This window comes from Penaeus monodon, chromosome 38 (genome assembly GCF_015228065.2).
Source record: "Penaeus monodon isolate SGIC_2016 chromosome 38, NSTDA_Pmon_1, whole genome shotgun sequence".
Lineage (NCBI taxonomy): Eukaryota > Metazoa > Arthropoda > Malacostraca > Decapoda > Penaeidae > Penaeus > Penaeus monodon.
The window spans coordinates 30,944,656-30,959,655 of record NC_051423.1 but is presented as its reverse complement, the minus strand read 5'-3'; the positions used below and the strand labels follow the sequence as shown (position 1 = coordinate 30,959,655).

The 15,000-nt window shown below is 34.3% G+C and overlaps 1 protein-coding gene across 1 annotated transcript in view; it reads left to right on the top strand.

The window, feature by feature from the left end:
• Nucleotides 1-462: 462 nt before the first annotated feature.
• Nucleotides 463-15,000, top strand: part of LOC119596830 (zinc finger-containing ubiquitin peptidase 1-like) — a gene marked incomplete at its 5' end in the record, with an annotated part of 15,169 nt that continues 631 nt past the window's right edge. Inside the window, 6 exon segments of the mRNA XM_037946173.1 lie at nt 463-631; nt 3,643-3,766; nt 6,537-6,678; nt 9,717-9,808; nt 10,453-10,580; nt 10,815-11,044. Coding sequence (XP_037802101.1) covers nt 463-631; nt 3,643-3,766; nt 6,537-6,678; nt 9,717-9,808; nt 10,453-10,580; nt 10,815-11,044 — 885 coding nt within the window.

Sequence of the window (15,000 nt, the reverse complement as noted above, 5' to 3'; positions counted from 1 at the left end):
AGAGTTTCAACTCTGTTCACCCCCTTCCTCTCTTCCCTAATAGAGGCATGAGTAATACCTAATTGAATGATGAGTCACAACATACATCAGTGTATTTGAGAGGCTACTTGTAATTTTTTTTTCCAAATTACAAATGCTGTTTAGATGCATATGATATGGAAGTCCTATGCAATTTTTTATATAGCTAAAGACATTTGTTTACTTGCATTTGAGTGTCTGTATGTGTATGTGTATATGTGTAGGATGGTTTTAGGACAATACTTTGGCACTGGTATTATTATCAGGACTTTTTAGTTGTTGCAAGATGTCAATATACAGATGACCCTTAGGTGTTGGAGTTACTTAGACACATGTTAATTTTCCCCTTTACTCTATTTTTCTTTCTTTCAAATATAACCTTTCTTTTGCATGGAGTGATCATTATCCACACAGTTCCATGTGTAATTAACAACTGTTTTGCAGGCACAGTACGGCATGGATAATGAGGGTAACTTCTCACAACAATCTCTCACCAACATGCAGAGAGCGGTTTATGCTGGAGAGATGACAGTGGCCGACTATTATGAGAGACAGATTGAGCTGAAGATCGCTGAGAAAAATGGTGTTGATGATGGAAGAGCTTGTTCAAAAGGTAAAACTTTTATAAAAATGCAATTTAAAGTTGGATTCTCCTCTTCTCCCTCTTTATTTATAGCACATAACCCAACATTTCTGAGAGACTTCAAAATTAAATTTCTTGTAGCTTTGTTCACAGTACAGGACTGCACAAAAATAATATGCTCCCAATAGTCTTCAACTTTTTTTAGTTAGGAGTTAGAACTCCTTTTGTCTCACAAGCCAATTTTCTTACTAGTGGTTTTAAAGGGTTGAGTGTAATATATGATCACATCATATCAGATCATTATCCTATATAATTATTATAATAGTGGAAGTCATGTTTTGCATATATAAACTTTAAAACCATATTACCTTATAAACAATATTACTCTGCATCCCAAGCTACTTATTACCTGTTATATTAGGTATGTGTCTGTAGAAAAGCATAGTTGAAAGAAAATTAAAAGATAACTTAAATGAATTGTAAAATATATCAACTGTAGTTGCAGATTTATGAAGAAAATTCAGTACAGCAACTAATCCTTCAGTTTTAGCTGGCTTTATTGGCTTAACCATATTTCAGTGATAAACATATTCAAGCCAGTATCAGTAGATATGAATGTTAATTTTCATAAGTCATAGGAGAAAACCATCTGTTTCATATAACAGATTGATATGTAATTTTCATTGTTTATTTGGTTGAAGTAAATTGTACACCAAACACAATTGGGAAAAATAGACTATTTTATATTCTGTCTTGTCTGGGTTAGTTCCTGTTGACTGAAATTAAATTTGTGAGATTCATTGAACTTTGGTAAAAGATTTTAGGAGCCTCATTGAAGGCAGGGTCACCGTTAACCCCTTGAATTCACACTTAGCCAAAAATCCGGGGATTAGGCTTATTTGAGTAGCCACTGTGACAAGAATGTGGCTTGTAGGCCAGGCGCACGTGAACACTCTTGTACAGTGACAACTCCATGCCTCCCTTTTGCAGTGTTTTTTTTTTCTCTTTCTGCATAAGTGTTTTTAGTTTTTTTTTCCATTTTCCAGTGTCTCTATCTGTCATATGATATGCTGTATCTAGATGGTAATACTCTTTTTCTTGCACAGACTCTATATCATCTCTTTAGGTACAATACAATAATGATAATAAGTATTTTATTTGTCTCCCTCCCCCTCCTCCCCTGGAGCCAGTGCTCTTCTAGCCATGGTTCACAGATTGTACATGCCATACTTGTTTATCAATAGAAATAATGCAAGAGCCCCTTCTTAAATACCCACAGAGTCTAATGAACCTCCAGCCTATCAGTCAAAATTCTCATGACAGCATGTTCCTGTCACCCCAGCCCTCAGCCTGATGGCTTGTTCAGGTCACCCAAAATAGAAAACAATGTAACTTTTTCCATCAAAGACTCCCTTTTTCAAAAAATTACATGAATGAGCTCATTGTATTACTAATCAGAAATAATGTAAGTACCTCCACATTGAGGTTGATAGATGTATATTTTATTTTTAAGCTAAATTGCAATTATGAGGGCAAAGTCATTATTCTTTCTTTCAAGTGATTTGAGTGTTTGTTATACCAGCACCAGACAGGGTGGGGGTGATCAGATCTTTCTTTTTTATGCATTAACCCATTGGATCCAGGTTCCCCACTGCCCACACTTGGCCCAAAATCCAGCCATTAGGCTTACTTGAGTGGCAACTCCCAGGTGTGTGGCTTGTAGGCCCGGCCCACACAAGCACTTGTGGGGTATAAGGGATCCTTGCATTCCCTTTGCAATTTTATCTCTTTTTCTGCATTTTTTTTTTTTTTTTTTTTTTTTTTTTTTCTTTTCTTTTCTTTTCTTTTTTCTTTTTTGCCATGTTTCAAGGTGTATATTTGACATTTGTTATCCTGTAATATACTGTTATCTTTGCACAGAATGTATCATATCTACAGGTAGTTCACAACTCTGCAGAAACAGCAACAAAACATTTTGTTATTTGTGCATTTTTTTATATTTTCATAATATATAACACGCCTTGCACTGCTAGTCATGGCAGGCAGGAATAGGATCCTGAACATGGAAATAGTGCCCTCCCTGGAGACAATGCACTTCCAGCCACGACTCTCAGATAGATGGTACATTCCACTCTTGCTTACAGTTGGAAATAATGCAAGAGCCCCTTCCTAAATGCCCACTGAATGTAATCATCCTCTAAGAGCTTTGTTCACTCATGGCAAGTCATTCCATCACCCTGGCCTTCAGCCAAAATTCGAAAATATGACTTGGTTTATTTTTTGCAAATAATTGTAGCAACATGGTATGCATCTTGTGCCTGCAAGAAACCTGGATAAGACCTCATATACATAATATGTAAACATGTTTGAAACATTGCTATGGACATGTTTGGATACATGTTGCACATAATTAATTGGACTTTTGAACCTGCAGACATTTTTCAAGATACTAGTGTGGTTGTTTCCTGGGTAGGAACATCTGGTAAAGTTAATGTGTTTACCAATATATTTACAGCTTGTTTAGAAGTGTGTATGTAGCATGTTTCATGCCTAGCAATGTTTTAGGCTTCATCTTTACTAGGCAAAAACACTATAGACCCATGTATTACATGTGAGAGAGAAAATCTTATATGGTATTGGATGAGTGTGTGCATACCTGGAAGACTAGGTCCACATTCAAATGAAGTGGTGTAAGGTGATTTTCCAGTGTTTAATTTTAAGCTCACATGATTTTAAAAAAAATTCCCTGCACACACAAAAAATGGCCTAGGTTTATGGGTACATGAAATAAAGATTACATAAATACACACATATGTGTGTGAGGGGGTTTCCATGCAGTTTACACATTGTCCCCAAGAAAACAGTCAGTGATGTTTAACACATATCTTGGAATGGTGAGGAAAAAGTAGTGAAATAGGTTTTATAGAATTTTTAAAATGGTTTGTCTGTTCTTCTTTTCAGATAATTTTCTTTTTCAACAATGTTTTTGTTGTTATATTTTGTTTTTAACTAAAAGTAACTAAAGTGAATAACTATCTCAGGTCTTCTTGGGGCAATAAAAGCTGTAAGTGAAAGCAGTAACAATGTTCGTGCTGCACATTTCTGCACCACTGTTGACCACTACGGCTCGACATATGGGGATCGAGGCTGGGGTTGCGGCTACAGGTTAGTTGACATTTTTTGTTTTATAAACATCTCTTAAGTTAATGTTCAAAATAAGAAAACATGATTTAGTCTGGTCACATTCTTGTTGAAAGCTATAAGATAAACAAGGAAGCTAAGTATTTATCTACCTTAATCCATTGCTGACAGGTACTTTTCTGTTTTACTAGCCCTCCTTTCTGGGTAGTATTCATAGTGGCATTGGCCCATGTTCTAATTATTTACATTGTATACAATCAATACAAGCATATGAGAAGAATCACCTAGATATAGATCTGATATTCCTTAAAGCAGGAATCACAGTAAAGAGAAACATTACACTCTGAGTGCATCATCTTAGTCAATCTTCTCACTCCATGATTATAGCACAACTTGCATTTTCAATACATCTCATATGGTGTGCTCGTCTGTATGTGGAATACATATAGCATGTGAGGACCAGGACTAGGACCATGAACTCAACTCCCTATTGAGGCTCCATACCTGGATGAGCTCCATTGTAAGTTTCTCCTAGACTTTCATGTCAAGAAGATTTAACAAATCTTCTTATACTACTTGATGGACTTACAAGTGATCGGGATGGACTGGGCCAGTTGATCACTCAAATTAATTTCCTTCATCACATTATTGTAGTCAGGATGGCAACCATCTCATTGGTGTGGACCATCAAGAGTATTGTCTCGGTCCACATCTCCAAGGGCTTTCAGCTAACCTAATCTAACCTTTACTCCAAAGTAAGCTTACTGAGTTTGAAGATTAGGGCTGCAAATCACCCTTGAAATTTCCAGACTTATTGACCATAATCCTCTGAGGAGGGGTATAGATTGACAAGACCTAGAAAATTCCAGTCATTGGCTTCAACTTCCACAAGCAATCACTATGGGGATGACCCCAACATGCACCATAAGGTGGTTTTTGATCAGCTAATTCAAGACAATCTCTGACCATAATCTCCAGGAACATGGACGTAGGGAGGTCAGCCAACATGACCTCTGCTTAGTCCTTTGATTCTGTCCCAGGAAGGCTAAAAGCTCTGCATGAGAGGTATCTAACAGCCTGTCATTAAAGAACGTGATACTGGATTTTGATAGTAAAGCTTCAAAAGATTGTAAATGAGCAGAGAAAATGATGTAACACAATTTTTGCAGAAACATATGTATTCACATAAGATGGCAATATATTCAGAAAAATATGAAACAGAAGTTTAGCTCATGGATGTGCACACCCACAAGCTAATTGTTGAGAAAGTGGGAGAATACATCCAATGTGAGAATTCTACATCCAGCTTAGGGATGACCCCAGGTTGGGCAGGGAAACGAAACTGTATAGGCACTTTCTCCCTCATTCATCTCAGGTTGTCCAGGGGCATTTTGTTCCCACACCTATTGCACAACGACAATAGGTTCATCCAAATCTAGGGTACTGTCCTGTAGGGACATGTAATAATTTCTTGCCACCAAAGTCTCTGCTGCTGTCATTATCAAGACAACAATTATCCCTCAGCACAAACTCTTTGTCAGAACTTTTATCTGAAAAGAGATAAAAAACAGACAGTTGCAAGGGATTGGTACAGGTGGAAGGCCAAAGGTAATCAGGATAGTCAGCAAAGGAAAGGTAGAGCATTGTTAAAGGTATCTTCAAGGTTCATATAACAGAAGTAAAATAAAATGTGCGGATATTCACAACTTTATATATACCCATCACTAGCCAATCAGGTTATGCCAGTTCACATACACTGGCAGGGTTAACACAATTTCAATAGCAGAGGACCCATATATTATTGTGGTATTAACAATCACTAGGGACATTTACATTCCCCTGGCTTGTGAGAATAGTGCTCCATTACTTGTACATACATGCCCTCTCTCTCTCTCTCTCTCTCTCTCTCTCTCTCTCTCTCTCTCTCTCTCTCTCTCTCTCTCTCTCTCTCTCTCTCTCTCTCTCTCTCTCTCTCTCTCTCTCTCTCTCTCTCTCTCTCTCTCTCTCTCTCTCTCTCTCTCTCTTTGTCTCTCTCTCTTTGTCTCTCTCTCTATTTTATCACAATTTCAATGGCAGAGGACCCATATTTTATTGTGATATTAACAATCACTAGGGACATTTACATTCCCCTGGCTTGTGAGAATGGTGCTCCATTACTTGTACATACATGCCCCCTCTCTCTCTCTCTCTCTCTCTCTCTCTCTCTCTCTCTCTCTCTCTCTCTCTCTCTCTCTCTCTCTCTCTTTGTCTCTCTCTCTCTCTTTGCTCTCTCTCTCTCTCTCTCTCTCTCTCTCTCTCTCTCTCTCTCTCTACTCTCCCTCTCTCTGTCTCTCTCTCTCTCTCCTCTCTCTCTCACTCTCTCTCTCTCTCTCTCTCTCTTCTCTCTCTCTCTCGCTCTCTCTCTCTCTCTTCTCCTCTCTTTCTCTCTCTCTCTCTCTCTCTTCTCTCTCTCTCGCTTTTCTCTCTCTCTCTCTCTTCTCTATCTTCTCCTCTCTCACTCTCCTCGCTCCTCTCTCTCTCTCTCTCTCTCTCCTCTCTCTATCTCTCTCTCTCGTTCTTTCGTCTCTCTCTCTCTCTCTCCTTCTCTCCCTCTCTCCCTCTCTCCCTCCCTCCCCCCCTCCTCTTTCCCTCCTTCTCTCTCTTTGTCTTTTTCAGTCTTTCTCTCCTCTACTCTCTCTTCTCTCTCCTCTCTCTCTCTCTTCTCTCTCTCTCTCTCTCTCTTCTCTGATGGGTGATGGGTTAAACACTATATAAGCACTACAAGTTTCTCATATTGTGTTTTTGTGTTTAACAGAAACATCCAGATGCTGTTCAGTTCATTACAGCACCACACAGGCTACTATTCTCGTCTCTTCTCTGGACCAAATGTCATGCCTTCTATATCACAGCTCCAGAGACTAATTGAACAAGCATGGAGAAACGGCTTTGATCCTCAGGTAGGAATTGGCTTTGGACCTTGTGTGTGTGTGTGTGTGTGTCTATATATATATATATATATATATATATATATAATATTATATATATATAATATATATATATATATATATAAAATAGTATTATATACTATTATATGTATCATATATATATATAAATAAAAAATATATTTTTATATTGAGTTATATATTATATATATATATATATACATATTATATATATTTATACTATATATATATTATATATAGATATATATATATATATATATAGGTTGATATAACTATAAAATAAAAAATATATTATAAATAAAAGAATATAATATATATATATAGATATATTAAATATATAATAAATGCTATAATAATTAATAATATATAAGATATATATATAATATATCTTAGCATATATACAATATATATAGAATAATAGTCATATATTCTATATCATAAATATCAGATAACAGATTATATTATATATACATAATATATTAAATTGATTGTCTATATAATCTATATATATATCTATATATATATGTTAATCATATATATATAACTATATGATTTCATATTATATATACTTATACTCTATCTCTATATATATCTATATTATCATACTCTATATTCTTATTAATATATCTATCATCTATATACTATTAATTATATATGTCTATGTCTATGTTATATTATATATCATATATAATATATATATATCTTTATCATATCATATATATATATATTTATATATGTGTGTATATTATATATATTATTATATATTATATACTCTTATATATATTATATTATATATATATCTATAGAGAGAGGAGAGAGAGAGAGAGAGAGAGAGGAGCGTTTTTATACTATCTATATATATTTATCTATATCTTATATATACTACTCATACTATACTCTCATCTATAATCATCATCTTCTCTATATTATATCTCTATATCTATATATATACTATCTATCTCTTTTCTTACTTATCTATCTATTATATATATATTATATGTGTGTGTGTGTGTGTGGTGTGTGTGGGGTGTGTGTGTGGGGGTGGTGGGGGGTGTGTGTGTGTGTGTGTGTGTGTGTGTGTGTATATCTATATATCTATCTCTCTATATACTCTCATATATCTATATACTCATCTATATCATATCTACTATCTCTCTATTATCTTCTATGTGTCATATCTATCTATATATCTTCTCTCATCTCTAATCTATTCTATATACTCTTATGTTCACTAGATTATATATACTATCATATCTATCTATATCTATTTATTTGTGTGTGTTGTGTGTGTCTCTCTTTTCTTATCATATATATCTATCTATCTCTCTATCTATTCTATTCTTCTCTCTACATTATCTATATCTCTATCTATATCCTATCATCTCTCTATTTCTTATATCTCTATTTCTCTCTCTTCTTTCTCTCTTCTACCTGCTCTCTATCTATCTTCTATATTCTACTTTCTCTTTCTCTCTCTCTATATTCTCATGTCTTCTTATCTCATCTCTATCTCTCTGTCTGTCTCTGTCTCTCCTTTATTTTTTTTTTATTTATTTAAAATATTTTATTTTTTTTTTATTTTTTATATTTTTTTTTTTTTTTTTTTTTTTTTATTATTTTTTCCCCCCTTTTTTTTTTTATTTATTTTTTTCTTTTTTTTCTTTTATTTTTGTTTTTTTCTTTTTTTTTTTTATTTTTTTTTTTTTTTTTTTTTTTTTTTAAAAAATTTTTTTTTTTTTTTTTTTTTTTTTTTTTTTTTTTTTTTATTTTATCTTTATTATCTATCTCTCATATTTATTTCTTTTATATATTCTATATTATTTTAGGAATATTTTATAATTTTTATATTTTTATATAATCTTTTTTCCTATATTTTTAAACCCTTTCCCTTATTATTATATTCTATATTATCTTTTCTATTTTCTTATCATTATCTCTTCTATTTTATATCCCTTCTATATATATATATATTTTTTAAAATTGTTTGTTACTTTTTATATTTTTGGTGTGTTTTTTGTTGGTTTTTTATATTTTATCTTCTCCCCTATTCTATATTATTAATTTCTTTATTTAAAAATCTTTTATCTATATATTTTTTTATATTTTTTATCTATTATTCTTATATTTAATTATAATTTAAAACATCATTTCACCCAAACTACTTTCTAACATACATCCCTACATTCCTATTTAATTTTATATAATCAGATCATATATATATGGATATTTCCTGCCCTTTTTTTTTTATTTAATTTTTTATTTTATTATTAAAAATATATATTTATATTTTTATCATTAAAATTAATTTTTTATTCTTTTATCTTTTATTTTATTATTATGTATTTTATATATTTATATATTATTATAATTTATTATTTTTATATTAATATATATTTAATATATATAAATTATTGTTGTTGTTTGTTTTTTTTTGTGTTTGTTATACAAAAAATTTAAGACAACCTTGAGTACAATTTTATTTCTAATATTTTAAATTGTTTCATCAATTTTTTTTTCCTCATACGATCCTGCATGCAACTCCTAGAAGGACCTTGGTATTTTCCTAATTAATAGTGTACATGGAGTAGATCACCTTCAAAAAATGATTGCCATAGTCTCTCCTGCACCCTGCTTTTAGCAGAGAGTGAGAGTGATGTAGTAATGTATAAATCACTGTGTATTTTTTGTGTCAACAAACAGTTGCCATGGTCATCTGAATTTACTTTCTTCTTCATCTCCTTCTTCTTCATTACATTAACAGGAAAAACCATTGACATTGTCTTTTTTTTCCAGTGATACACTTACTCTAAAGGTTTGCTTAATTTTGGCATATGATGAAAAGCAGAAGCCAAACTGATATTTTTTATGAAGATTGTGCATGGTATGTTTATGTTTATGTATTAAAGTGTGTGTGAATAATACTCTATACTGTGTTTTTGGTTTCTTTTTGATTACTGTAGCTGGGACAAGACCAACAGCGGAATTGGATCAAATATATTGTCACCCCCCACTTACAATCTATAACTTTCCAGGGATGTGAGCAGTTAGGAGGAAAGCTGTGGAATACAAGAAAATGGATAGGTGCTACAGAAGTGGTAACTTTGCTCTCATCCTTTAGAATCAAGTGAGTTTCAGTGAGTTGCATACTGATATTTTTTAATAAGCTGACATGATCATTTGAATTTCTCCATTTAGTATTTGTGGTTCATAGACCCATTAACGTTTAGTGGCATATGTTCTTGCCATGTAGCACTGAACCCATATGCCAGATAGCACATCTCTATACCACACATGGTTGAGCATGCTCTATTTTGTAAGTACTAATGAGTTATTTGCTGTTTGGCCCAGTCTGCAGTCACAGTAGGATTGAAGTCTGTTTTTGTTCACTCATTGAAAAATTATAGAAGCCATAGCCAAAATCATAGGCATGTAAAAAATGTATGTACCTTTAATTATTCACTCGAGCAGCTGACTGTACCTTGCAACCAGTGCAAAGCACTCAGTATGTGGCTTGGTTTGATGAGGAAAACCTGTTGTCTTGAGGTTAATAAGAAAAATGTCTTGAAAGAAATATTTAAGCAGATTTGTATACAGTAGAAGTCCTTATAGAGGTATTCTTGCGTTTATTGTGTATTATTTTTATATGATAATGTAATATTTTTTCTTACAACTTTTACATTGATTTATGTGTATAACTTCTTTCTTACTCTTTTTTCCATTTCATTTCATTTCATTCATTAAGGTAATTGTGCATTTTACTCTTGACAGATGCCACCTTATAGACTGCCATCGACCAACAGGAGCAGATGGGACACATCCAGAGTTGTTCCGATGGTGCCTTGAATATTTTTCCAAACCTGCAGAGTTCAAGCCTCCTATTTATCTTCAGCATCAGGGTAAGTTTTTCAGATCTTGTCAGTATTACCATTAACTAGTTTTAATCATCATTATAATGAATAATATATCAATATTAACTTCTCTTTCTGCCTTTTTTTCAAAATTCGTCTTTATTTTCTTGTTCTTTTTATATTTTATCTTAACTAAAATAAATTTCATAATGATATATGTTTTGGGAGAATGTTATAGAAGATGAGCATGAATTCAATATGCCCTTATTGTCATTTTGACAGGACACAGTCGAACAATCATTGGGGTAGAACAGCTGGGAGGAAATGAGGGAGGACTACGGTTACTGGTCTTGGACCCCTCGCATTCCCCCACTCAGATGTCACAGCTCCTTCACACACAGACAGCTCCAGCAGGGATGAGGCTACTTCGGAAGCCTCTCTCAAGCATGAGGGCCAAGCAGTATCAGATGGTCATAGTAGTTGGCCTTATGGAAACAGAGCAAGAATATAAGGTAAGGCAAACCAGATTTTGCTCTTTGTCCCATCCTCTCTATTTTCTCTTCTTCTTTTTTTCTCTTTCTTCTCTCTCTCTTCTCTTTCTCTTTCTTCTCTCTCTTTCTCTCATCTCACTCGATTTTTTTTTTCTCTCTTCTCTTTCTCTCTTCTCATGCACCATATTGAATGCCTTATTGAGGTTGTAGGCTGCAAGCAACCTACAACCAAACAGGTTAATGCTCAGCAATGACTCAAAACACCAGGATATGGTCTATTGTGGACTTGCCAGGAGTGAATCCAGATTGCTGGTGCATCAATAGGTGATTTCTGATACATCTTAGAAGGATGTGATGGAGAACCTTACCCAGTATGCTGAACAGTGTAATGCCTCAGTTATTGCTGCAGTCCCTTGGATCCCCTTTCCCCTTCCAGACAGAGATGACACCCCTCTACGGGTCAGGGGAAAAGGGACCAGACTGTTAGATGGAGCCAGGACAGCATGCCTTAAGGTTACCACCAGCCTCCTCCTTGCTGGTGGGTGGGACCAGCGTGGATTTTGACACCACTCACAACAAGGGTAACTGTGGGAGAATCCACCTGTTACAGCTGCTCAAAATATACAACTTTCCCATACCCCAATACAATCTGAGATAATCTGGCCACTTACTGAATGTATTGCACTTGTAAGGAGGGAGTTCAGTTTTCTCAGGGCTTGGTAGGCAGAATGAAGGTCATTTACTAAGAAATGAATTTTGACCTCCTCTGCAAGATTCCTAATAAACTGTTCCTTGCCCCTTCTCAACAGTGACTGAGTCCTGCACATGAGGGAATAGTGTAAGTCCCAATCACTTGTCATTTGAGCTGTGTGACAAGTATCTATGGCTTCCAGTGTTTTATGCAAGATGAAATTCTGTCTTGCTCTTGGCCAGTCACGAATGGATCCTGAGCTGCATCAAGCCTTTTGCACTTTAAGGTATCCCACAGCACTACAGGGTCCATCAGGTTGTTGAGTGCTGTGAAATGACAAGAGATAGCCTCAGCAAACACCCAGGCACACTTTATCTCCTTCAACCTGTCTACATGAAATACCCAATGGTAATCATTGGAGTGACAGGGAGTTTTGAAGTGGACTCATATTGTTTCCAAAACTAATCTATGGTACCACAGAACTTCACACTCAGGTATAGCCCTGCAGTTCTGGGGGGTTCCTCCAGTGAGTGCTAAATTTCTGGGACACTGAAGTGACCCAGAACAATGCAAACATCTCACCAAGAACAGCTCTGTCACAGATGCAAGTTTTGTGCAAAACACCTCTTTCACATTGAGTTACAAACATCAGTAGGAGAGCACACAGCAATAAGAGACATGAAGCCAAACAAAGTTTCAGTCTCAGTGCCATTATATGCTCTTTACCCTCTGCTGAAGTTTGCTAATGTTGACTATGGCTACCACATGGAGATGGTGAAATTTGTTGCAGTCTTACCAGTAAAACCCACCCACACTGATTGTGCCACTACCAGGTCATCTCACCACTAAAAGAGCAGCCAGCTCTTATATATATATATATATATATATATATATATATATATATATATATATATATATATATATATATATATATATATATATATATATATATATATATATATATACACACATATATACATACATGTATGTATATCATAAACATACATATTACATGTCAATATTTGTTTATCTCTTTATCTATTTATAAATATATATAAACATACATATTGGTATATATATCATAAACATACATATTAGTATCTCTCTCTCTCTCTCTCTCTCTCTCTCTCTCTCTCTCTCTCTCTCTCTCTCTCTCTCTCTCTCTCTCTCTCTCTCTCTCTCTCTTTCTTTTCCATTATTTAAATCTCAGATTTAATTGATTAAGATTGGTATTGAATACAAAAACTAGATTATAGAGGATATTGATTATTTGACAACGTTTTATGTCTGGCTCTTGATATCAATGAAAACAGCAAAGAAAGTATTATAATTGGAAAGATTTATGGTTTGAGAATATTGATTCTTCACAATTTTCCACAGTTTCTCATTTCTTCTGTATTGTCTCCCCTTTAGGTCATTCATTTAATTTTTCTTCTTGTTTTTCATTAGTACTTTTATTTTCACACCTTCTCACACCCTTGCTTTCAGTTAATAATTCCTTTGTGTCAGTACACAGCTTAGAATTTAAATCATATGATGATTGGGGGTTAAGCAAACATTTAATCAACTGAATATTCATAGTTCCAGATCCCGAGGAGAAGGGATAAGTTGAAGCCCATACCAGGACCCAATTCCTCACATAGTAATTACTCCAACATAATGAGTCACTTTAACTTCTCCTACCAGATCAGGGTATAAAATCAAATGATTATCTACCTATAATCAATTCCTCAGTGCTTGCTAACTTCATTCACTAATGGTACCCAAGAGCTTTATGAATTTAAGTGAATGATAAGTTGATCACTCATTGTTTTGCACTCTGTATTTATTTATTTGTTTATTTTTTGGTAAGCTTTACTGTCTGTGTATAGGAATATTTAGTAACAGTGATATTAAATTATTTATTATAGTTTATTAATTCAATTAAGTAAAAATAAATATATACTTGTAACTAATTATAGAGATGTAATTCTCGACGAATACATTTTAGTACTTTTTTGGGTTGTTTGGATTATTTTCAGACTCATAACATGATATTGCAATTTTATTCAGTTGTTCTTTTACTTTATACTTTGCTAGAAATTTGAAACTTGCAAATGTGTATATTATTATAGACAAATTGATAGATACACACACATACACACACACACACACACACACATACACACACACACACACACACACACACACACACACACACACACACACACACACACACACACACACACACACACACACACACACACACACACACACACACACACACACACACACACACACACACACACACACTGCTATGTCTTAGATTGATAGATATACCAATTTTGTTGTGTGCATAAATTCCATGTCCATTTTTCAGTGCACTGATAGGACATGTAAGGTTGTGGGTAGTGTAGCAGTTCCCTCTGTAAGTTAACATTACTGATATTGCCCATCCTGAGTTGCTAAATGATGAGGAACAAAGTTATGTAATGTATTTTCTTCATATTAATTTTTCAAATATATGGACGGTGAAGTTTCTAGAACATAATGTTGATCTCCTCTACAACAAGGGCTTTGGGCAGTACACAGCCATATTACAATTTAGTTATTTTTTAGGTTTAAAAGGTATTACTGCCAGGTATTACAACATCCATATCACTCAGGGTCTAACAAGATCTGGACATCAAACAGTACTCAAGTTAGTAAAGGGATTTATAATCAGTCAGTAGATTTATTTGATAGTCTGTTAATGGTTATTCGGTAATTGGTGGTTATGACTGAATAATACTGGATTATGTTTGTGTGTTGTTGTAATATCTTCAAAGGACATACTATGGTAAATCATATCCATTCCATTAAAATAGTGGGGAAATCATTCCTCTATTATCTGCTAATTTGTTTATAAATGTGAATAACAGACATGCTATTTAATTTAACCTGGATAATGTCAAATCACAGCATGACAAACCAGACTCAAATGCTGGGTGGCAAGTAACTATGTCCTGTATATGTATGCTCCTGGACTTCTGCTTTTACACTCAAGCAGTTGACTGCACAGAAACCTCAGTGTTTGGTTCATGGTGCAAGGAAATCCCTTCATCAATGGGGCAATTGATTTACTCCCCCTCTGTCTTTGTCTGCAAACATACACTTTCTTTCCCTTTCATGATAACACGTTAAATGAATGACCCATTCTCTCTCTCTCTCTCTATCTCTCTCTCTCTCTCTATCTCTCTCTCTCTCTCTCTCTCTCTCTCTCTCTCTCTCTCTCTCTCTCTCTCTCTCTCTCTCTCTCTCTCTCTCT